At 43.4% G+C, this 26,145-nt stretch overlaps 2 protein-coding genes across 13 annotated transcripts in view; one reads left to right on the forward strand and one right to left on the reverse strand.

The window, feature by feature from the left end:
- Positions 1-26,145, forward strand: part of LOC137375787 (dedicator of cytokinesis protein 2-like) — a 690,449-nt gene that overhangs the window by 285,404 nt on the left and 378,900 nt on the right. For all 3 annotated transcript variants that reach the window (XM_068043220.1, XM_068043218.1, XM_068043221.1), the window contains exon 27: positions 6,692-6,787. In XM_068043220.1, the coding sequence (XP_067899321.1) occupies positions 6,692-6,787 (96 nt within the window). The remainder of the gene's footprint in view (positions 1-6,691; positions 6,788-26,145) is intronic.
- The window catches only part of LOC137375788 (protein INSYN2B-like), a 136,073-nt gene that overhangs the window by 36,607 nt on the left and 73,321 nt on the right, over positions 1-26,145 (reverse strand). For 3 of the 10 annotated variants that reach the window (XM_068043223.1, XM_068043222.1, XM_068043224.1), the window contains exons 5-6: positions 22,182-22,319; positions 18,778-20,342 (exon numbers count right to left, since the gene is read on the reverse strand). The exons of 1 other annotated variant lie outside the window; for it this stretch is intronic. In XM_068043223.1, coding sequence (XP_067899324.1) covers positions 20,203-20,342; positions 22,182-22,319 — 278 coding nt within the window. In that variant the 3' untranslated portion in view covers positions 18,778-20,202. Of the gene's footprint in view, positions 1-18,775; positions 22,325-26,145 lie in introns of those variants that run through there. 6 more of the 10 variants (XM_068043236.1, XM_068043229.1, XM_068043231.1 and 3 more) reach the window with 6 other exon arrangements.

Genomic DNA, 26,145 nt, shown 5'->3' on the forward strand with positions numbered 1-26,145 from the left:
TGGATCCTGGGTGAAAAGAGTTACCCTCTTCTGACATGGTTAATGACACCAGTGAGACATCCCCAGAGCGCAGCAGGAAAGTGATACAATGCGGCTCATGCCTCCACCAGAGCCATCATCGAACACACCATAGGCTTGTTGAAAATGCTCTTCCACTGCCTTGACTGGTCTGGAGGAGCTCTGCAGTATGCACCACAGAGGGTCTCACATATAATCGTAGTTTGTTGTGCACTGCACAACCTAGCAGTGCAATGCGGACTTATTTTACAGCAGGAGGAACAGGAGGAGCATCACTTCTCCTCAGATGAGGATGATTTGGATGAGCCTGAGGAGGAGGTCATGAACGTGAATGAATGGATTCCAGGGCCATGGAGAGATATGCACAGGATGCCAGGAACAACCTTATATTCGCACATTTTGGCCAAGAGTGAGGCACCTACATGATTATTGTTCCAATGCCAGAACTCTTTCCTAGGATGTTGACCTACCCCTGCCAGTCTCCCTAGTGGTCCAAACTCAAAACAAGCATCTTCTGCCATTTACAATTGCACAGGGAGGGAGCTTTGACAAACGCACTCGTTAGTGAAAGAAAGAAATTTGTGCCACACTTGGATCCAACCATGACCACTCAGTCAGAACCAGCACCTTCATAACATTACTTTGTGTGCACCTACATCATTTTACATCTCCGAGTTGTGAATAGACTCAGAGATACTCCTTTGCGAAGAATAGAAGGGAAGGCCAGCTGAGCCTCCATATGAAGCCATGTCCCATAGAATAATGAGTACAAAACTGTCTACTCAAACTAACAATCAGTGAGGAATGAATGCAAAAACAAAATATTTTCCACAATAAAAACTGGAATTTTACGGCACCCCCCACAGGAATGGGCTGGAGGCTGGCAGTGGGGGTGGGGGGGGGTGGGGGCATAAAATTGAGTGGGAGGCGGGAGATGCCATTCCTGATGCCTTCCCACCTCTGCTGCAATTTTACGAGGGGTGGCGGCAGCAAGAAATGGCCCGCCCACCCCAGGCCAATCAAGGCCCTGAAGTGGCCAATTAACTGCCACTGAAGAGCCTCCTCCCACTGCTGCTTTATTACCAGCAGTGGGCAGATAGCTTAGGCCCCCAGAATACCACCAGGTTTGCAAGCTGGACGAGGGCCCTCCTGATCTGGCACTCTGTGCCCCATGGAGGGCTGCCCCCAAAGCCCTCTTTGAAAGAAAGTTTCCCCTCCCTCAATCAACCTCCCTTTGCCTTGCTGGGGCCCGGCTAATTGTCCCCGGCAAGGCCCCAAAAACTTACCTGTCTTCCGGGGCCATCATCGCTCTTGCTGCAGTTGGCTGGGTGCAGTTCCAGCAGTGGCCACCGCTCCTGGTGATGCTGCTGGGACTGAGAGCTGCCGGGCCCTTGATTGGCCAGCAGAGGTGGAAGTCCTGCCCAAGGCCAATTAAGGGCCTGGGAAGTGTAAAATCCCAGCGTGGCTCCGCAGGCCCGGCAGAGCCAGGCTCGTCCCTGACTTTTTGGCTGGTGTGCAGAGCCTCCTGCCCAAGGTAAAATTCTGGCCCATGTCCATTACTTCTCTGTAAGCATCAAAGTGTGCCTGCTGTGATGCATGCCATTACACCTAGCTCTCTAACTAGGCAAGTCTCAAGAAATGATGAAAATGTACAAAGTAATAAAGCAGAAAAAATATATTATGAACTAATTATATGTGTAATCTTGATGATTTGAACACCCATGCCACCTTCATGCTCTTAATTCCATTGGTTTACACTTCCTTCCACTACATCTTATTGCAACCCTGACATTAGCAGCTGAGGTAGAGGCAGTCTGCTCATTGTACTGCCCCACTGCCATGGATGACCATGGTGGGCATCCTCTGGAGGTATGGGGCCTTGAAGGCTCCGACCTACTTGGGGGGTGGGTTCTCCTGCACTAGTGCAGGAACTTCCCCCTTGCCCTTGCCTGCTGAAGGTAAAGGGGCTGAATGTCAGGGGAAATGAGGAGATGCTGCTCACCCCTTGGGGTGTTCTGAGAGGAAGGTTCTGGGGCAGCTGGCACGTGCTCCTGCTCCATTCTCTGTGCATGGTGGCACCTGCCTGTCTGCCTAAGGGGAAGGAGCATCTGTTGAGAAGTCCAATTTCCTCATTACCCTCTTACTTAGCCACTACTGCATTGAATCCATGGCTACAGCAATAGAATACAGGTTAGAGCGCATATAAGTTGTGTGTTCAACCTAGCCCTCCATGGCAGTCACCAGCCTCTCCTTGGAGGAAGCCATACACTCACATCCCTGTGGCATGGCAGATGTTATGGCTTGCATAGACTCCTCCATTGCCTGCGCAAACCTGTGCAGGACATATGTTCTCCAAAAGTTTGCTACATTTCCAGATGTAGCCTCAACCAGAGGACTATCATCAGCTTGGGGCTCAGCAGGGGCCTGGGCCCCAGCAGACCTCCGAATGTCAGGGGACCCGGCTGTAACATTCTTCTTCAGCTGCTGGGACGTGTCTGTGACGTGCCCACCAGATTGTGACTCTAATTCTACGTGCAACCCCCCGCGGACCATGTGGATGTGACTGCGCCGGCGGAGGTTGCAGAAGAGTCAGGTGATAGTCACCCTCTGGGGTATTGTCTTCATCTTCCCCAGAAGTGGAGTCAATAGTTTGCTGGCTTGTCATTATCCTTGTTGTATGATTGTGGGCACCTGCAATGGAGAACAAACAGAAGTGCATTAAACATCATCACAGCATGAGTGCATTACTTTTTCACGCTGTCCTCCTCTGTGCACATATGGCAGCAACAGTAAATTTGGCTCTTCATCTTTGCACCTAGAAGATCCAGCCTCACCGTCCTCCCTCCTCTCCTGCTATCTGGACCTCCTCCTCCTCTGCTGGGGTCAGGAGTTTAAGATCTGGAACTTCACCCCTTGTCTTGATGCGCTCCCTCTGATTGTGGGTCTGTTTGTCCTGCACGAGAAAGTACTGAGTTAATGACATGTCAACTGATACCTAACCTCCCTTGTCTGAATACATCCACATCACACATACTGGCCTGTCAGTCGCACGCTGATCCAAGCTCAACCAGACTCCAGACTTTCACATTCTCTGACCACAATCGCTATGTGGCACCAAGGCTGATCACGCATTCACCCACCTGGCATGGATGCCCACTGACAGACATAAAGTTTTGAAGATCCCACAAAATACCATTTGTTAAGATATGGCTGCATCACTTACTCTCATCGATCTGAGCAGATCACTGACCCATTTCCTACACTTCATTGAACCCCACGGTTCGACACCTCCTCTGCCCCTCCGTCCAGGCTGCCTTGGTCAGGCAGGTGGGTCTTCTGAATCCATCTGCAGGCAAGAGGACCTCCAGCATTTCCCTGACAGCCTGGAGGAACACCTGCAGGGAGGCATCACTGAACCGTGAGACGAGTCTCTGCCTACAAGCAGACATGGTGGTGCTGGTGATGAAATGAACCAAACAATTACAAAGTGGGGGGTGGTGATGGTGTTGGAGAGGTGTAAAGGTGGGAGAGGGTGGTAAAATTTACTACGTTAAGGGGAATAAACATAGACTATTCTCCTTGAAGACAACTAGCCACACTGATGATCCTCCATGATTGTAATGAAGGATTATTTATAGCCCTGCTGTACATCATACTTTGCTGAATAGTGATCCCGCTGAATGATCACACATGTCTCCCGTGCCCACTGTCAGTCCTCTGATTTTTCAATTATAATCATGTGGGAACCGTCAAAAAGGGAGGGAGCGGAAGTGCCGCCAACTTCTGATTCCGCTGTCAGAAATGGCGTGACATGGATAAAATCTTGCCCACAGTCTCACAGAGAGTAATTCTAACTTAGCCCATTGATTGAGAAATGGGTAGGTTCAGATTGGAGTTTTGTACACCAAGACCGATTTTTTTGTCCATTGACTTAATCAGAGAGTAAAGTTGGGAGGGGAATGTGGAGGGGGTGATGGCGTGCAAATCAGGGAGCATGCCCGAACTCACCCATTTCCCCGTCTGTTGCGCCTGTTTAAAATCATCTCCACTGTCACTGAGTCAGTCCAATGAACCTCATCAGAGGATGTATTTGCATCTCTGTCTTAGATGCTGTTTGCAGCCCACAGCGGGTCTGAAAAGGACAAACAGAATTAGCCTCTGTGCACAGCTTTACATGGGCCACCTGCTACAAACCATCAGTGTTTAGGAAGTGATGAAGTAGGGTCAGTGATGCATGAACTACTTAAATGTCAAGGTAGCAGGGATAAAACTTAGGTACAGAGAGAATACGTTGCAATCTGATTAATGTACCATCCTTTTTCTAATTACCAACTTTTACCCATTGAATGCGCACAGCTGTAGATGCAAGCCCTGGATTGCTCCTGTTCTCGATAATGTTAAATTTATATTCTGCAGTCAGCTGACTGACTGAAAAAAGTAGCACAACACAAAGAACTGGTTCATTTGCTTGAATTTCCTCTTCTGCATGTTCCCCTCCACTTCTGCCACTGAAATCCTTGACTCCAGCTGGGCTGCGCTTCCAAAGCTGCTTCCACGCTCCTGCCACCTCACTGAGCATCGGCTAGGTTGTTTGACTGCAGAGGGTTTGGAAGATGAGTTTAAACCCACTCTCCTCTCGCATCCACAGGCATGCAGCCTCCAGCAGGAGTCAGTGAGCATCTCAGTGTTTACCTCTATATGTGGAGTCTATTTTCAGTCAGCCCCTCCTCTCTCAATGGGCACTGACTCTGCTGGGGTAAAGGCCTGGAGACACTAGTCTTCTCCAGCCTCCTCCTCTATATCTCAGCAGGATGGCCAGCCTTCATGCACGATTGATTGTCAGCAGACTTTTCAACTGTGTTTGAGGTGGCAGGGCGAAGCGATGGGAAATCAGCCATTGCACAGTCACCAGGTGGGGTCCTGGATGGCTATGAGGTGTTAGTCCCATCCCCAATGTTAAGGCCACTTGTAGAATGGAAGCTGTTGTTCCAATTTTTAGCGTTTGTTTCATCTCTGAACCATTTTACACTATTGTGGGAATTTTAATCCTCAGAAACTGGCAGTTTGGGTTGGGGAGATGTAAAAATGTAAAAGAAAATCTCAACTCATTCCCAACCTGCCTCCATCCCACTTTCATTGAAACTGCAATTGGGACGGTGCAGGCAACCAACCTGCTCCCAGGAGGTGGGTTGGCCATTGAAATAATATAATGAGGGTGGCAGTCTCGATTTATAATCTGCATTTTAAATTTCACCCTGGTTGCGGCCTGGTGCCGCAAGCCTTCCTGCCCTGCAGCCAGGAAATGGAGACAAAATATTGTTCCTGCTGGGTTTCCTAACCACAAAACAGCACATACTCCCCCCACCCACTCATCTCCTTCCCCCTCCCACACAGCTTTCTCCCCACCTCCACGTTAATATTGGGGCCGATAATTCTGTTAAGAAGAGTTTGACTTAATTCCAGAGTTAAGCAGATCGACTTTATTTGCAGTTTAATGTGTGTCAATAATCGAGGCAACATGAATAAGGAGGCTGAAAATTTCATATATGAAGACTGGCACAATTCTGAGGGACTGGGCACTGGGTAAAAGAGAGAACTTGCATTTATATAGTGTCTTTCACAATCTCAGGACATCCCAAAGTGCTTCACAGCCAATGATGTACTTTTGAGGTGTAGTCACTGTTGTAATTTAGGAAACATGACAGCCATTTGTGCACAGCAAGCTCCCACAAACAGTAATGAGATAAATGAGCAGATAATCTGTTTTAGTGATGTCAGCTGATGGAATTTAAATTCAGTTAACTGATAAATCCAAATAATTAATAAAAATCTGGAATTGAAAGCTAATCTCAGTGAAGGTGCCATGGAACTATCATTGATTGTCATAAAAACCCATCTGGTTCACTAATGTCCTTTAAGGAAGGAAATTTGCCGTCCTTACCTGGTCTGGCCTACAAGTGACTCCAGAGGCACAGCAATGTGGTTGACTCTTAGCAAGCCACTCAGTTGTCAAGGGCAATTTAGGGAAGGGCAACAAATGATGGCCTTGCCAGCGACGCCCACGTCCCATGAAAGAATAAAAAAAATAAAAGTTGAGTGATAAATATTGGCCAGGAAACAAGGGATAACTCACTTACTTTTCTTTAAATAATGGTGTGGGACCCTTTACAGCCACCAGAGAGGGCAGAAAGGTCCTCGGTTTAATGTCCCATCCGAAAGACAGCACTTTGGACAATGCAGCACTCCCTCAATACTGCATTACAATGTTGGCCTAGTGCTCCGGTCTCTGGAGTGGGGGCTTGAACCCACTTGATCTTCTATCTCTGAGGCAAGAATGCTATCTCTGAACCAAAGCCATGTGCATAGATTTATGGATCCTTCCACCCCAGGGAAGGGAAGGGAGAAATTGAATATACAAGGTAAAATAATAAATGTTCTGTGGAGAAGGAGGGACAGAGGGAAAGGATAAAGACAAACTGTTATTGCAGTTGTTGACATTTATCACTGTTACTATTAAATGCCCCGGTACTAGATATATGACTATGTTTAGAGTTTTATCCAGAAGTTAAAGACTGTGTTACCTGGTGCTTATTGCCCCACACCTGACTCAAAATGGCTGTCATGAACCTAGCACAAAATAGCTGCCTCAGCATTGTACTTTTCTTTTCCCTAGGGTTCAACCCACGACCATCTTCAGGGGATCATAACGAATTTGCTACGAACTGTGAACCAGAGGGTTATTAAGATGGGAAGAGACCACAGCCTGGTTGTAAGTAATTGTGCGGAGGGAACCCCTGTTTAATTTGTGCAAACATACGAACATAGGAACTGGGAGCAGAAGTAGGCCATTCGGCCCCTCTAGCCTGCTCCGCCATTCAATAAGATTATGGCTGATCTGTTTGTGTCTTGAATTCCGTACTCCCATCTACCCCAAATAACTTTTAATTCCCTTGCCTAACAAGAATCTATCAAACACATGGGTAAACTCTTCTTCACTTGGTAACTTGATCATGTTATCCGTTCAAAGGGCCTAGAGGTTGTCACTGAAGCACAGGGACAGTGGTGCTCAACTGGGGACCCATGAACTACAAGGGTCACTCTCCCTTTTTGCTGGTGGTAGTCCCCAGTCGTACGGGCAAGTACCACATTTCCCACTGTTTTAGATAGTAGCTCTCTACTAGAAGCTGTCAGAGACAGTTGATGATGGGAGTAATGTGCTTGTCCAATGTTCCAATATCAATATTAAAGCACTATTGCTGATTATTTAGTGAGCGTCTGTGGCACAGCTACAGTGTGAGACCCATGAACCCCCTTGGAACTTTGGCCCCAATATTTCCTTCTTCTTCTCCTCCAGCTGGGGGAACCCGTGATACTGAAAAGACAATGATCTAAGTGGTCAACTTCTCAATAAATGGTAAATAAACAAAATGGTAGCATTCTAGTTGCAGACAGGACCAGTTTCCATAGAAACAGCAAGCATAAAAATGTTCCTTAGTTCTTGCTCTACCTTAAGCTTCAGTCTGGGGGCGGGTAGTGCTACAACTGCTCTGCCTTATCTGGTCTTGTTTTCAGGAAGATACTGGGGTTTTGTAAAAACAAGAAATCACAGTAATTGACAGCGTGATGCAAGAATTTGCTGCAGGGCTTTGTGTGACTCACCAGTATTTCAGCCTTCATGTACTATTCATGGTCTTTTGGGGCCTTGAAGGCAACATAATTATTTATATCTATGTATCTCCACACACAAACATGACCTGATGATGATCGGTTGTGGCTCATGAGTAGGCACAGGTCTGGAGCATGGCTGTGATGTCTAGTTGTTAAGGTGGAGCTGTGTTTAACATGGCCTGTCTCCTTAAGGCCACTGCTCAGAAACATGGCAGTTTCCTCAGTCCCTGTGTTAACCTCAGGCTCAGTCGGCTTGTACGCCAGCCTCAGGCCTGAGGTTAAAGCAGAGGACCGAATAGGCCTGCAAGACTGATGCATTGCATTGGTGCTAAGGGAACATCTTGAAATATCACGCTCCAATTAATGTATTGGGGGAGAAATTAGACTTGGTGACGCAAATATTTAAAGTTTGCTGTTGAGTTTCGGGTGCTAAACTTGTGGTTCACTGGTCATGAAGGGCGTGAAATCGTCCGGCTATTCTGCTGAGTCAGCTGGTGGGTTGGGTCCGAGGGGGAGGTTATCCTAAGGAGAGCCTCAAATGTGGCTGGCAGCAGGCCGGTGTCTTTTTGTGGGCTCAGGAGGAGTGCTCACGCTTCTTGTGGGTCTATAAAAACAAAAAGAAAATACAACTGCCTGTTTTTTTCTGCTTGAACATCCTCTAATTGTCCCTTTAAGGACTAAGGACTGCTGGTTAGGTTGCTCAATGCTTGGGACAAGCAAGCAGTGTTTGCATAGTACACACTGCCCATTTGTTCCTGAGTTTTGCAACCAACGCATTTAAGGAGCCTTAACACCGTGGCTGAGCACCCTGGGTGACTAAAAGTTACCTGAGTTAATATGGTGCCCAGCACTTGCTGTGCTGATTGTACATGACGGAACTTGATGCAAAATTTGGAGGCATGACTGCGATCTTATGCTGGAAAAACAAGGAGCCATGAGTTGAATTTCTTCCCCATCATTTCAATCACCATCTGTCACCGACAGTCAGCTTCTTTCAAAATTAGTGCTCTGATTGTTTTATGTTCATTTCATAGATTTTTCTGCCAAGATTTGCAAATGCGTAATGTTAACAGGAAATTGCCTGGCAATTTAGCAAAGAAACAAGTTTCCACAATGTATCCTGAGATGGGGTGATGTTACATTGATAAAGCAAATTGTATTGAAATGCTGGACCAATCTCTCTCCTCTAACTAAATTGAAGCCATTTTAACAGTTGTCTAAGACTCTACAGGATAAAGCTGCCCCTAATTGTGGTCCTTGGTCAAGTAGAATCAAAGGTTAGAGGTTGTTGAGACATATCGAAATGCGTGGTTTTCTGAGGTTGGAGTTGAAGCCAAATGTTGTTGTGTGATTGCCTTTAAGAGTGTTGTCCCTTTAAGATGTTATGTTAAGATGTATGTTAATAAGCCAATTATCAGGACACAGGCATGTGACTCAGAGCCAGAGCCAGAGTCACTCTGCAGCTGTAACACCAAGAGCTTCTGTGAATAGTTAGCTCTGCATTGTATATAATGGATTGTAATTTACGGTGCCGCTGCCGTAATTGGTGGCGGACGTAAACTATGGCAGTCTACCTGAGCAGACCGCACGTTGCGGAACCACTATGATATTCAGCGCGGCGGCTTATTTAAAATGGCCAGTGCGGACCACCCACCCCAATTATGTGGAGGGGTTGGACGGTCTGTTCCCAGCAATGGCGTCAGCTGCTTTTGCGCATTTTTAAAGGGCTTCAAGCCCTACAACTCAATATAAATATTTAAGAAGAAAGTGATGTTAAAAAATAAAATAAATTGATCCTGACCCACTCCCCACCCCATAACCATAGAATTAATTACCTGCCCTTTCCCTCCCCAAAGTTCATAAATGTTAAACTTTATCCCTTCCCACCATCCCCGACACCAATCAGATGAGTTTGACCCCACTCCCCCCTCCCCCTGCACTGGAAAACATTCCCACTCCCCACCAGTGTTCCACCTCACCGCCGAAGGCAATATGGGGCCGGGCCTTCCTGGCATAGAGGTCTATAGCGGGCCTCTCCCGGAGGCATTTTCTGCGCCCCTCACCCCGACCCCCCCCCCCCCACCCCACCATCACGGCCCCTGAAGTCAGGGGATCGGTAAAATTCAGCCCAATAAGTTAATTGTTTCATAAACCTGCTTGAACTCTTTAATCAACTGGACTCCATGCATCTCATTTATGTTGCATCAGACAACATAAAAAGCTTCTCATTACATGGGGGCAGCTGTGGTGAGAAGACAAGATCCAAGATTGAAGACCACAGGAAAACAGCTTTAAAAACTAACTATAGCTGAAAGAAAGTTAAAAGAAATACTGGCTCAAATAATGAAGAAAACTCTTACCTCAGCTGTAGAAGACAGAGCTCTGAATGACAGGCTGCAAATCAATCACTGTGATTGGGTGAGTCAGTCTACTTTCGGTAGTGAAATCCTCATTGAAAAAAAGCTTTGAGGTACTTGCAAAGTTGATTTTTTTTAAAGGCTCAGTAAAAAAAAACAGGAAAACCCAATCCCCCAGGCTGATCAGATTAATGCCATTACTGGATGCGTCCAACAGCAAAAAGCAGGGGAATCCTCCTTTCACGCAACTAGCAGCTAAAGCTATACAAAGAAACAATTAAATCACTCCAGTGTGAAAAGCTTTCATTCACTCAGCCAGAGTTTAAAAAAAGCTCAGAACCACTCAAGCGTGAAGAATTGCCTGTTGAATGGCTGTATAAACAAGTTCTAGCAGAAAAATACACTTGAAATTCCTATTACACAACTGAGTAAACAAACAGACGAGAGGTTGGAAGCTGAATAAAAAGACTAGCATTGCAGAACACTTGCTTCTGTCAATCAAAGCAGTCAATCTAAAGAGCAGGTTTTTAAAGGGAAAGCAGTACAGAGTAACAGAACCAGGTCTTAAAGCAACTTTCAAAGCAAAAGAACAGCATGAACTTGGATACCAATTTTCCCAGCATGAACTGGAAGCCTTGGATAGCCTATCCAAGTTCAAATTGTTCCAACAAAGAATACAGTTATGCTTTACAGACCAAGTAATTGTAGAACCAGAAAAACAGGCTGTAAAAATAATGATAGCAATTGGAAATGAGGGATTGCTCAGAATCAATACCTCTGGCTTATCTGGAGGTCCAGTAAGATCTTGCAACGATATGGAAAGTGCTGGAGGATCAGCTCCGATTGAGAGTGAATTTTAGAATTCACCACCTGGAATTGATGTCCTGCAGGCAACGAATGTGATTTTTCAGAAGCTGAGCTGTCAGACCGAATAATGGAGCTGGTGATTGTATCAACACCCATTGAAATGTTTCAGAAAGGCCACTTGGGGACAAAGAAAAGTCACAGCATTGACACAATGCTGGAAGATGGCAGGAAATACGAAGCCATTGTAGCTGGTCAACAGCACCTGCAGGCACTAGGTGCAGCCAACTATATTGGCACCAAACCAAGTCAAAAAGGGCAAGCAAGCTGTGAGGTAAGTGTGGTTTGTCCTACTCACGCTGAAGTTGTCCTGCATTTTGTGACCTGTGCAAAACGTGTGGTGCAAAAGGACACTGGGCCTGCCTATGCAGGAATTCTGGCTCCAAAGACACAGTCAGAAATCACAGTCATTTGCCAATGAACAGACAACAGGGCAACAGCAGCAAGGAAAGTGCCAGAGACCTGTATAAACACAATATGATACACGAAGTCACTGGTGAAACAGACCTGAGACAAGACTCAGGGAAAAATAGTTCTCAGACAGAAGACAAACAGGCATTCACCATTGTTAACCAGACACATCATGTTGATAAATCCAACAACTGGAATCTTTCCCCATTATCAACATCACGTGCCCAAAGAAAGCTGGCATACATACACTAAAGGTCAAGACTGTGCAAATATCCTACCAGTCCAAATCCTCAAAGATATGTACTGGAGTCATTGGAAGTTTATGATACAATCGACAACTGACAAGTTATCTGCATACAATGGGTCACCCATCCCTTGCAGTGGCACATTAACAATGCAATGCAGATATGGCAAGTCAGCATGGAAACCACAAATGTTCTACCTCGTAGACACAAGCGGACCAGTAGTGATAGGACTACCAGTGTGTAAGGACCTTCGACATCATAACTATCCACGAAAGCATTGTCAAGAGGAAATCTCCAAGGATCAGAACCCACTCGCAGACTTTGACCAGCATCAATTTGGAAACCCAGCAACAGCATAACTATGCTGTTCCTTCATTTCTGCTCTCTGGAGAACCGCCAGCACCACAGTGAGCCAGAATGGATAGGTATCTCCATGAGACCAAGTACTCTTCCCCTAACAAGCCCTCAGCCTTGAGCCTCAAGCCTTCTGACATGGAGGATGAGGAGAGGTGAAGGACATGCAATGTCCTGAAGAGGCAGAGGAGGAATGAGTTGAAGCATTGCCTGTTGGCTCTTTGAGATGAGGTGCCAGAACTTTCCAAGAATGACAAGGCTCCAAAAGCAGACATTATGAGAAAAGCAAGAGAGTATGTTAGCAGGCTGAAGGCAGAGCATCAGAAACTGAATGCAGAGAGGGAAAAACATCAGAAAGAACAGCAACAAATGAGACACAAATTCCCTGAGCAAGAGTTGTCAAACCACTGAGACGATATACGGACTTTTGAGCCTTTATACTTGTAAAGTTCATAATCTCTATCCATGTGTAAATAATTTTGATGTTATCTAATTGTATGTATTTTTACTTTTAGCATCTGAGACTTATCTTTGGAAAGAAGGGAGATGTTGTGTGATTGCTTCTAAGAGTGTTGTCCCTTTAAGATCTTGGTATGCTAATGAGCAGAGTATCAGGATGCAGTCATGTGTCTTGGAGCCAGAGTCACTCTGTAACTGTAACACTGTAAATAGTTAGCTCTGCACTGTCCATAATAAGTTAGCTATTTAATAAACCTGTTTTGAGATCTTCAATCAACTGGACTCCACGTTGCATCAGACAATATAAAAAGCTTCTCATTACAAAAGTCATGTAATTATGCATGAGGGAAACTAAATTTCATCTCAGCTGTATCAAGGCTCATATGGGAATGCTTAACACTTTCAGCAGGAGCACTGATTTTCCCCTTAACAAGAATATGTACGCAGCCCAAAGGAGTGTGCATTTTCTGGATGAGTGAATGGATACGATAAAGCTAACAAAATGTGCATCATGCACGGTGACGTTTGCTGGGCCAAAATCCTGGAGCTCCCTACCTAACAACATTGCAGGAGCACCTTTACCACACAGGACTACAGTGGTTCAAGAATAAGGCCCACCACCATCTTTTCAAGGGTAAATGGTGGCCATGCCAGTGACTTCCACATCTCAAGAACTCACACTGAATCTTGATTTCAGAAAAAAACTTTGTGGAAAGTGCTTTGCAAGCTTGCTTTTTATGTCATATGTTGAAACACGTGACTCAAGGATATAATAAAGTGCATTATTTGGCTGTAATACGTCAAAATATGATTTTCTGCTCATCTTCAAACAAGAAGAAAGATTTCAGTTTATACTTCCCTGTTGACATGCCCCCTTGTGCTATATGCATTATGTACAACAGAACTAAAGGTGCATGCTTGGTATTGGAGGAAGAAAGCATCTAGTCATGAGATATTCTTTAATCCAGTCGGCAACTTGAATGAAACTAGCACCTCCACAATTTTATATTAATTTTAACAAATATTTCAATTCTATGAATTCTGAGCTCCTTTGTCAGCTTGACATGATGAAATGGCCAGGAACAGATGAAAGGTCATCGACCTGAAATGTTAACTCTATTTCTCTCTCCAGAGATGCTGCCAGACCTGCTGAGCATTTCCAGCATTTTCTTTTTTTATTTCTAACATGAATTAACTTAACTTTTGGGCCCTCTTCATGGCTTGCTGCTCCTTCACACCCTGTGCTCCTGGCGAGGCCAACAATGGATGCTGATCGTGGCTGGAGTTAAAATATAGTCGAGGTCTGAATAGTGTTACCAGACCTTGACCTTTGAACCTCAATAAGGCTCTGTCATGTCGTATTTTAATCCCCATCACAACCTGCTCTGCATGCAGTATTCTCGTCAGGGGTTGGGGTGGAGGCAGAGGGGCAAAATTGTGTCTTTAGAGTTCAATTTGGGCATAAGGGGAATGAATCACCTTATGAATCAATGTACTCCATGGCACGGGACTGAACCACACAGAGCAGGAAAGTCGCAAGTTCTCACTTTCCCATGTGGAGTTAGATGATTCAATAGGTCAGTAAATCAAATAAGCCTCACAATTTTATGATCTGTGTTATGTAGCATTAACCACTGTGTTCAATCAAGAGATAGCATGCTCCAAGCCAAAAGGGTGCCAACTGTGAAATTAGTATGTACATCAAGATAGGTGTGTGGCTAACTCAAGACAACAGGAGTTGGTGAAAGTGATTTCAAAATAGTGGATAAAACCTTTACAACATGAAAACACAATGAAGTCTCATCCCATTTCACAGGATAAGATGCAAGTAACATTACAAGCAATTAAAAGATAAATCACCTACCTTTTTGAAGGATGGTTATTGATATCATCTTTTACATTATTGGTGAGTGACCTTTGGTATGGTAGCCAAATGAATGTTGTGCCTCCATGGATTGGTGCTTCTGTTTTATTTATAAAAAGCCAGGCTAGCTGCAGAAACACTTGAAGTCAAACAAATCTGAGTCAGGCCAAATTTAGAATGGGTCCCATCTGTTAAGATCTATATTCCAGATGGAGTGGAGATCAGGAAGCATGGAATTGCTACATTTGCCACAAATTATCTTTTTGCAGAAGGAGGAAATTTGTCACTGTTTCTTCAAGTGCTGAACACACAGTCCCTGCAGCCCATAGCCCAGTGGAACAAGGCACGCAGCTGCCAGTCTTCTGCCAAATCTTCAGACATCTCGTCGCTGGTTACACACAAATAGCTCAGCCATGACCCTCCCTCTCATTTTACTTTCCCCTTTTTGGGGAGTTCAGCTCTCTCTCTCTCTCTCTTTCTCTCTCTCTTTCTCTCTTGTAATTTATGTAACCCACAAATTAACACCAACTCTTTAAACTGTTCTGGCTTGGATTCCCCTGAAGGATTAGTGGGTAAAGTCCATAAGGGTGGCGAGTAGAGGGTGCAGTTTCCAGCTCTTAATCACTGTTAAATGAGCTGTATTATAAAGTGCAGCTAGCAGTAAGAACTGGGCCAGGCAACGCTGTGAAGTCCCTTCACTCACTGGGTATTTTTATTTCTAGTTAAATCACCAAATGTATGTCAATTCGGATATCAAAGAAGTAGAGTTGGTTGGAGCATGGAAGTTTCTTAGTCATACAGGCTGAGGAACTGGGAGACATAAAACCAAGCTACTACAGCACCTCAGTCAGTCACCCCTGCATCAACAGGTCATGGGTTTAAGTCCTACACCAGGACCTGAACATGTAATTCAGACTAAAACTCCAATGGATTTGTGAGGAAGTGCTGTTTTGTTAGGAGTTGCTGATTTTCAGATGAGATAGGCTGGGTAATTACAAGCCAGTCAGCCTAACATCGGTGATAGGCAACTTAGGAAAAAAATTCTGAGAGACAGTCTAAATCGTTATTTAGAAAGTCATGGATTTGGTAAGGGGGGGGCGTGTCTGACTAACTTGATTGAATTTTAATAATGAGGGTCGATGGGGGTAGAAAGTTTGATGTCGTCTACATGGATTTTTCAAGGCTTTCGACAAGGTCCCACATGACAGACTGGTCAGCAAAGCAAAATCCCATGAAATCCAAAGGAAAGTGACAAGTTGGATCCAAAATTGGCTCAGTGACAGGAAGCAAAGGGTAAAGTGTTTTGTGACTGGAAGTTTGTTTCCAGTGGCGTTCCACAGGGCTCAATACTAAGTCCCTTGCTTTTCATGGTATATATCAATGATTTAGATTAAGTGTAGGGGAATGGTTAAAAGGTTTGCAGATGAATGCAAAAAATAGCCAAGTGGTTGAAAATGAGGAAGAAAGCTGTAGATTGCAGGAAGATATCAATCGATTGGTCAGGTGTGCAGAAAAATGACAAATGGAATTTAATACAGAGAAGTATGAGGTAATGCATTTGGGGAGGTAAACAAGGCAAGGAAATACACAATAAATGATAGGATATTGAGAAGTGTGGAGGAACAGAGGGACTTGGAGTGCATGTCCACAAATCCCTAAAGCTATAAGACAGGTAGATAAGGTGTTTAAGAAGGCATACAGGATAACTTTCCTTTATTAGCTGAGGTATAGAATATGAGTATGGAGCTAGAACTGTATAAAACACTAGACCGCAGCTAAAATACGACGTACATTTCTGGTCACTGCTTTACAGGAGGAATGTGATCGCACTAGAGAGGATACAAAGGAGATTTATGAGAATGTTGCCAGGAATGGAGATGAGGCAAGATTAGATAGGCTGTGGCTGTTTTCTTTGTAACAGATGAAGCTGAAGGGAGATTTAGTTGTGGTTGCATAAAATTATGAGGGGCCTAGATAAAGTAGATAGGAAGGACCTCTTTCCCTTAGCAGAGATGTCAATAACCAAGGGCATAATTTTAAAGTAATTGGTAGAAGGATTAGAGAGGAGGAGGAATTTCATTGTCCAGAGGGTGGTGGGAGTCTGGAACTCACTGCCTGAAAGTATGGTAAAGGCAGAAAACCTCATCACATTTAAAAGATGCTTGGATCTACATTTGAAGTGCCATAACCTATGAGGCTATGAACCAAGAGCTGAAAAGTAGGATTAGGCTAGACAGCTTTTTTTTGAACAGCACAGATGTAATGGACTGAATAGCTTCTATCTGTGCTGTAAGTTTTCTATGTTCCTATGTTTCAAAGAGATATTAAACCTATACAGGAGGACATTAAAGGCCTCAAGGCACTATCAACATTCTGGGGTTTACCATTGACCAGAAACTGAACTGGACCAGCCACATAATTACTGTCGCTACAAGAGCAGGTCAGAGGCCGGGAATTCTGTGGCGAGTAACCCACCTCCTGACACCCCAAAGCCTATCCACCATCTACAAGGCACAAGGCAGCAGTGTGATGGAATACTTTCCACTTGCCTGGATGAGTGCGGCTTCGACAATGCTCAGGAAGCTCGACACCATCCAGGACAAAGCAACCCGCTTGATCGACACTCCACCACCTTAAACATTCACTCCCTCTATCACTGACGCATAGTGGCAGCAGTGTGTACCATCTACAAGATGCAATGCAGCAACTCACTATACCTCCTTCGACAGCACCTTCCACACCCCTGACCTCTTCCACCTAGAAGGACAAGGGCAGCACATACGTGGAACACCACCATCTGCAAGTTCTCCTCCAAGCCACACAAAATCCTAACTTGGAAATATATTGCTGTTCCTTCACTGTCGTTGGATCAAAATCCTGGAACTCCCTCCCTAATGTACTCACACCAATGGACTGCAGTGGTTCAAGAAGGCAGCTCACCACCACCTTTACAACATCAGCCAGGAATGGGCAACATATGCTGGCCTTGCCAGTGATGCCCACATCCCATGAAACAAATATAAAAAAAAAACAATCAGCTTGTTCAGCCATCAAAAGACTGTAACAGATGATCTCATCTGACCTCACCAAAGTTCTGAAGCTGCATTCCTCATCATCTCTCACAGATGGAAAGATGCCAGTACAATAGCTAATTCTCTATCCTATATCCATATTACCCCTCAGCACAATGAACTCTTATCTTGTGCAGTAACCTTTTACATGGCACCTTATCAAATGCCCTTTGGAAATCTAAATACACATCTACTGGTTACTCTTTATCTACCTTGCTTGTTACATCCTCAAAGAACTCTAATAAATTTGTCAAGCATGATTTCCCTTTCATAAAACCGTGTTGACTCTTCCTGATTATATCATGATTTTCCAAATGTCCTGTTACTACTTCCTTAATAATGGATTCCAGCATTTTTCCAATGACAGATGTTGGGTTAATTGGCCTATAGTTTCCTGCTTTCTGCCTCCCTGCTTTCTTGAATAGAGGTGTTATATTTGCAGTTTTGCTATCTGCTGGGACCTTTCTAGAATCTATGGAATTTTGGAAGATGACAACCAATGCACCCACTATCTCTGCAGCCACTTCTTTTAAGGCCCTAGGATGCAGGTCATCTGGTCCAGGGGACTTGTCAGCCTTTAGTCCATTAGTTTTTCTAATATTTTTTCTCCACTGATAGTGATTGTTTTAAGCGCCTCCCTCCCTTTTGCTTCTTGATTTTCGACTATTCTTGTGATACTTTTTGTGTCTTCTACTGTGAATGCAGATACAAAATACTTATTTAAAATCTCTGCCGTGTCCTTGTTTCCCATTATTAATTCCTCAGTCTCACCCTCTAAGGAACCAATGCTTACTCTAGCTATTCTCTTTGTTTTTATATATTTCTTGCTAACTTACTCTGATATTCTATTTTCTCCCTCTTTATTTTTTTAATCATCCTTTTGCTGGTTTCTAAAATTTTCCCAACCTTCTGGCCTACCATTAACCTTCGCAGCATTGTACGCCTTTTCTTTCAATCTGATAACCTTCTTAACTTGCTTAGTTAGCCACAGATGGTGCATCCTTCTCATAGTGTCTTTCTTTCTCAATGGTATATATCTTTGTTGAGAGTTATGAAATATTTCCTTAAATGTCTGCCATTGCTTATATACCTTCTTACCTTTTAACTTATTTTCCCAGTCCACATTAGTCAACTCTGTTTTCATACCTTTCTAATTGCCTTTATTTATGTTTAAGACACTAATTTCAGACCTATGTTTCTCACCCTCAAACTGAATGTGAAATTCTATCATGTTATGATCACTCTTGCCTAGAGCCTTTGCTATGAGATCCATTAATCCTGTCTCATTATACATTACTGGGTCTAAAATAGCCTGATTTTTGGTTGATTCCAGAATGTACTGCTTTAACTACTCTGTTTACTTACACACCAAAAAGCACTGCACTCCCCAGAGAAATTCATGGTGAAAAGTTTTAGTTGTTGACGTGATGAAACATTTATATAAATACAAGTATTTCTTTATTTTTATATGTTGATCAGCAGGAGTAGCTGACTGATTTGTGTGCAATGAAAAGCCATCAAAGTGACACATGTTCAAAAAATATCATTGCTTGAATGTATTTTACAATTATATTCAGTAACATACAAAGGAAAGTCTTATTCCTGTACAGACAGTATACAAATTCACCTGTACCCCATATGCCTATTAGACAAGTGTTACCCCTTTTTACTGAGGTAAGACACACCCATATACATGATCACATGTAACACAAATCTATTTGCTATTTTACTTCCGTTCGCACTTTTCAAGATAAATTTTCATATTTTTACCTCTTTCTAACAAATCTGATAGATTTTTTTCTTTCTTTGGCAATTGTGTCGTCTTCTCTGCTGAAAGGCTGCTGTTAATTCTCTGGTACCTCAGCCAATTATCCTGTCTTCATCTGTGATTCTCAACAGCGTGTCTCAGCATGTTGTTGAACTGTGGGTGTTGGGTAGGGAGAGCAGATATCACAGTCCAGCTCGACGCTGCTGTCCTCTGACGCCCACCAACATTGCAGGTCCCAGCAGGAGTGATGAGCAAGTTCTCAGGAACGGCACCCAATCTGATTTGGTCCTTCCCTATCCCATGGGGCTCTAAGGTCAATCGTAGTTAATTTACAACCACCATGGTGGATATCAGCTAACTGAACACTCAGTGAGGATCAAACAGGAAACTTTTGAATTGCATGCTGTCTTTATCAACCGAGCCATCATGTTTCTGGTCTTGTAAAATGCAACATTCAAGCCCCTCTTATGCCTAAGTTGCGCCCTTCTACCTGCACATATTTTACGGCATATAAACTGCATCAATGTGAAAGCTTCTCTGGTGCATGAGTCCATATCCCATATTTTGAGAAGCATCTGGTTGTGATTTTCTTTCTCCCCATTGATTTGTCAAGAAGCTATGTGAAATTAACATTTTTACCTAGGCAACTCTTGACTCTTTACAAAGCCCAAGTCCGTCCAGGATGTCAGGACCCCTCCCTATCTGGGGTGCCTCTTCTAAACCCCTTCTCACACTCCAAAAGCTTGTTCGCATAAATCGTCCCTATCTCTGTCTCAATCTTTCTTGATTGATTCTATTATAATAAATATTATGGCCAGTGTTCCTCTTGTTCTCCCTAAGCTCCAAATGCAATGGCTTATAGGCTCTTTCTCCTTCTTGCACTCTCACTGGGTTGAAATCACAGAGACCTTACCTCCTTCAGTCTCCCCTTCCTCTTATGATATTTCGGCTTCTAAAATGCAAAGTGTTATCACTTTCATACCAGTTCTGATTTACCCCACCTTCTTCCTCGCTTTCTTGAGCCTTGGTATTGTCTTGCACTATGCCCCCGAGTTGTTCACCTGTGGTTCCCAATGGTAGTTGTAGGGAACAGTACGTTGAAATAAATCTCAGCCTTCCTGGATTAACCCGTTTTACCTTCTAATATTTTAAATTCCCATAGTATGATGCTGAACCGAACACTAATATTACACAAAATGTGACTGGTATCAGAAATAGCTTTTATAACTATTATACATGGCTGGAATTTCCTGGAAACTTGTGCTGAAACAAGAAGAGATAAAAGAAAAAACTGAAAATGCTGGGAAACCAAAACAAGAACAGTCAATCTTCCAGCATCTGAATTAGAATGAATAGGTTAATGTTTAAATGGCCAAGCCCATGGATTTCTGGAATTTTTTACCCTGCTGATACTGCTTGTCATGAAGAATATAAAATTAATGGCAGAGTTCCACTTTTTTTAATAAATGCAATTTAAGAGTTTGTCCTGCAGTAATATTAAGTTGAAAATTGTTTATTACAATTTACACGTTTAGAAATCAATGGTTAAGCCAGAACTGCAGTTTTGCGTCCAAATCTGGGCACTGCCGTTGGAAAAAATATCAAGGTCTTGGAGAGAGTGCAGAGGAGATTAAAAAAGAATAATACCAGGTATGAGGGACTTCAGTTATGTGGAGAGACTCGTGCAGCATTTTGGTCTGTTTCTCCTTTGTTAATCAATCTTAGGGCATTTTTAGTGCGCACTGTGTAATGTTACGAAACTGCAGCCAAACCGATGTGAGCTTGGCAGTTATGTGAGACAACTCTTTAGCCCTTGAATTCTTGTTGATCATAATAGGGGACAAACATTTAATGTGTTCAAAAGACATCTTTCTCTGTCCAAATTAATGCAGCTGTTAACCCATTTATTAGAGATGGATTGGTGCCTCAGTTTTGCGGATTGTCATACAAACATGTTCACTGTTATCACCAGGTATCATTTCTAGGCTATGACATATCAGCCAGCTCTGATATTTCCTTGCATTCATCACATCTTCATGCACATTTATGTCACATCAAATTCAGTATTTGACTTATGAACAACACGACTGATAAAATGTGCAACTCACTACCAATTGCAGTGGTTGAGGTGAATAACATAGGTGTATTTAAAGGCAACAACACAAGGGAGAAAAGAATAGCAGGATAGGTTGAGACGAAGTAAGACGGGAAGAGGCTGTTGTGGAGCATAAACACCAACATGGACCTGTTGGGCCAAATGGGCTTTTTCTTTGCTGTAAATTCTATGTTAAAGTAGAACATGCTGGAGAAAATGACACCTGTGACAAAAGAAGGGTTAAGGTTTTGGTTGGGATCAAGCAGAATTACGTGGAACATAAACCAGTAATTCTGTGGTTTTGCAGCAGTCTCGGGTTTCATCTCACAATCTCAGGTTTTGTTTATGTACAAAAGGGGCACCACTTATGCACTGAGAGTGACACAAAACTGCAATGTTAAATATGCTATTAAAAGGCATAAAGAGAATGACCATTTAAAAACTGAATGTTGCCCTCTGCGCAAATGTCAATAATGAATGAGGCTGCAGTCCTTATTATTAGACTGAACTGATTTCACCAGCTGACTTGGAAGCTTAAATGCTCCACGACATTCATTATTGCTGCGTTTTATTCTGTTAATTAATCAAAAATAATTATTAGACAAAGCGCTGAATTAACCAAACGTAGTTCTAAAGTGATCCATCAGCTTGTACCGATTGGCTTTAATTAGTTGGATGATATGGGTCACCTACACTAATCAGGTGTCACTTCACTGTGCAATTTTATGACATCACATCAGTAGAACTGGTCTCTCTGCAAATTTTTTTCACCTCTCTGCTCTTCGTATTTTGCCTCTTTCCTTGCACATAACCATGGCAACTGCATTACTTGACTCACTTGGTGCAACTGGTCACAGCTCGCCCAAAACGCAGTAGGTTCCCCTAAATGCTCTTTAACTTCCGGAAGTTGCAAGGGACAAAAAAAAACCCTCATTTCTTGGCAGTAATTTTGACAGCAAGTGCTCACAAACACCAAAAGCAGGCTTTCTTAGGCTTGCGTGCTTTACCCTTCAGCTCTTGTTTCTGACTAGTCTGAATATCTGCATTCCCTCTGGGTAGATGCGGCTGGTGTGAACTTTCATCTTCGCTTTCCAGGGCTCGTAGAACTTGATGGAATCTGCCTTCCTGTTGTCTAAAGTCATATTCTACACTGGGGAAAAATACAGATAGATCAAATAAAACCACTGCCAGTTAAAAATATAACTGTGTCAGTACCATAAGTTAACATTAGCAGTATGTGATGCTTCCTGTCATTTTTTTCCCACTATTATTAGTGCACTGAGTGAGACACTGGGTTTTTGCCCTATTCCCAGACGAATAGGGTGAAAAGCTTCTCTGTTTAAGAGCTTTGGACTGTCTCATTCCAGCTTGCAGAGGACACATATTCAATATACAAATAAAACAGTGCCATGCTCCACTAATTGGCAATCTTGTAGAGAATACATGCCGACAGGGCTGCGGAGAACGAAAGATGCAAAGACCATCCGTAAATTTGAGGTCATTCAAAACTCCGCTGCAGTAAGGGTGATCTTCTGAGATTGGGGTTGTGCATCTAACAATGCTATACTTGGCCTGAAAGAAATTGATGCTGCCACTGAAGGCTCGAAAGTGTTTTTGTAGCTTGCCTCCAGGAGGATAAAATTTACTTGCCCGTAATATAATATGAATAACATTTGTTTCTGTCAGGGTGATCTTGGAAGTCAAAAGCTCCAAAACAATATTATTCTTGGCGTACAAAAATTCAAACTCTTTCTTCCTGAATAGGATACATTAGCCAAGAAATTCCTTGAACTGATCTCTTACCGCCTTCATTACGAATGTAAATGGTCTTTCCACTGCAATTTTGGTGAAGTAACATTGGTAGAGCGGTTGTATCTCTAAGCAATTATTTGTCCATTGATATTGTGAATAGGCCGATGCCCAGAATGTTAGCTAGCTGTCTATCCTAAGTATCTTCTTAAGCTTAATGCAATAAATCCCTATTACTATTTTTTATATAGACTTTGCTACAACTGGGATAGTCTTAGTGCAAAAGGCTTAAAGGGGGCGGAATTCTTAAAACGTATGCAGGAGAGCTTTTTGAGCCAGTATGTAGAAAGTCCTACAAGAGAAGGGACAGTACTGGAACTAATCCTAGGAAATGAAGCTGGACAAGTGGTAGAAGTGTCAGTGGGGGAGCATTTCGGGGATAATGACCATCAGGTAGTTATAGAAAAGGACAAAGATGGACCAGAAATAAAAGTACTGAATTGGGGGAAGGCCGATTTCAATATGATTAAACAGGATCTGGCCAAAGTGGACTGGGAGCTTTTTTTTCCCCAAAATATACTTTATTCATAAAAAAAAATACATTACAAAAGAGTTCAAACAGCACCAAGTTGACATTCCAAAAAGTGTAAAGGAAATCAGTTTTCTTCAATACAAGAATGAGTTGCCTCAGAACCCTTCCATTCCATTTTACCTGCCATGTACATTTTACAGCAAAACCATATTTGGTGTATACAGCCCGAGTGGTTTCCCATGGGTCCAGCCCCTCGGTTCACTTTGGTGGAAGGACCGTACACGTGGTCTTCCCCATTGAGCCTTTGTAGTAGCTGCCCCAAGCTTTAGTGCATCCTTCAGCACGTAGCCCTGGACCTTGGAATGTGCCAGTCTGCAACACTCGGTCGTGGACAACTTTTTGCGCTGGAAGACCAGCAAGTTTCAGGCAGACCAAAGAGCGTCTTTCATTGAACTGATGGTCAAAGTGGACAGGGAGCAGCTTCATGTAGGAAAGTCTACATCAGACCAGTGGGAGTCATTCAAAGAGGAAATAATGAGAGTTCAGAGCCAACATGTACCTGTTAAGGTGAAGGGTAGGATGGTTGATGGTCGGCACAGACTCGGTGGGGCCGGAGGGCCTGTTTCAGTGCTGTATAAATAAATAAATAAACTTTTTCCCTTAGTGGAGAGGTCAATAATCAGGGGGCATAGATTTAAGATAAGGGGCAGAAGGTTTAGAGGGGATTTGAGGAAAAAAAATTTCACTCAGAGGGTGGTTGGACTCTGGAACGTACTGTCTGAAGAGGTGGTAGAGGGAGGTACCCTCACAACATTTAAAAAGTATTTAGATGAGCACTTGAAACACCATAGCATACAAGGCTACAGGCCAACTGCTGGAAAATGGGATTAAAATAATTAGGTGCTTGATGGCTGGCACAGGCAAGATGGGCCGAACAGCCTGTTTCTGTGCTGTATAACTCTATGACTCTATGACATTAATGTTAGACTTTCTACAATCGATGCAATGATATACAAATAGTTGCGCCATTACTAACACCACATACTTCCACCTCTATAACATCGCCCGACTTCAGTCCTGACCTAGCTCATCTGCTGCTGAAACCCTCATTGATGCTTTTGCTACTGCTAGACTTGACTATTCCCAACACTCCTGGCTGGTCTCCCACATTCTACCCTTTGAAAATTTGGGGTTATCCAAAGCTCCGTTGGCTATGTCTTAACTCACACCAAGTCCCGTTCCCCGTCACCTCTGCGTTCGCTGAGCTACATTGGCTCCCAGTCAAGCAACATCTTTATTTTAAGTTTCTCATCCTGTTTTTCAAATTCCTCCATGGCCTCACCCCTCCCTATCTCTGTAATCTCCCCCAGTCCCACAACCCTCCGAGATATCTGCTCTCATCTAATTCTGGCTTATTGAGCATCCCTGATTTTAAACTCTCCACCATTGGTGGCCATGCCTTCGGTTGCCTGGGCCCTGAGCTTGAAATTCCCTCCCTACACCTCTCCGCCTCTCTACCTCGCTGTACTCCTTTAAGACACTCCTTAAAACCTACCTCTTTGAGTAAGCTTTAAGTCAGCTGAGCTAATATCTCATTATGTGCCTCAGTGTCATACTTTTTTTATAACGCTTCTGTGAAACGCCTTGAGACATTTTATTATGTTAACGGCACTTTAGAAATATAAGTTGTTGTTGTACATTTGAAATACTGACCAATGGAATTTGGAAATGACTATGATTGTGTTAGTGACCAAAGTCTAAAGCTAAACCTCAATTACCTTTCACCAGAAATCAGTTGATGGCCTCCTAAACAATAAATACTGTCTTGCAAGATAGATTCTGAGGAAGAAAGGCCTTTGCTCATTTCGTCTCACTTCATTTTTCCAGATTACCATTACAAAATCATCGAATGATTTTTATTTTTTTTTTATTTAGAGATACAGCACTGAAACAGGCCCTTCGGCCCACCGAGTCTGTGCCGACCAAGAACCACCCATACTAACCCTACAGTAATCCCATATTCCCTATCACCTACCTACACTCGGGGCAATTTACAATGGCCAATTTACCTATCACCTGCAAGTCTTTGGCTGTGGGAGGAAACCGGAGCACCCGGAGAAAACCCACGCGGTCACAGGGGGAACTTGCAAACTCCACACAGGCAGTCCCCAGAATTGAACCCGGGTCCCTGGAGCTGTGAGGCTGCGGTGCTAACCACTGCGCCGCTGTGCCACCCTAATATAATGATATAATGATATAGCACAAAGGAGGCCACTCGGCCCATCTTGTCTGAGCTGGCTCTTTGAAAGAGCTATCTAATTCCCTTTCACTTTGCCCATTGCCCTGCAAATTTCTCCTTTTCAAGAATATATCTAGTTCCCCTATTGAAAGTTATTATTGAATCTGCTTCCATCACCTTTCCAGGTAAAACATTCCAGAGCAGAACAACTTGTTGTGTAAAAAGATTTCTGCTCATTTCCCCAATGAATGGAACTCTTTCTTAAATGTCTCCAATGCTTATCTCAACCACCCTTCTTGGCATCCACTTCCAGACGTTGAGCATGTTCTATGTAAAGAAATGCTTTTTGATGTCTGCTGTACACTGGCCCTTTGCAGTCATGAACCTGTGCCCTCTTGTCCTGTTCTCTTCATATACCTGAAAACATTGTTCTATTCTGTAACCCATTGTG

This window comes from Heterodontus francisci, chromosome 12, assembly GCF_036365525.1.
Source record: "Heterodontus francisci isolate sHetFra1 chromosome 12, sHetFra1.hap1, whole genome shotgun sequence".
Taxonomy (NCBI): domain Eukaryota; kingdom Metazoa; phylum Chordata; class Chondrichthyes; order Heterodontiformes; family Heterodontidae; genus Heterodontus; species Heterodontus francisci.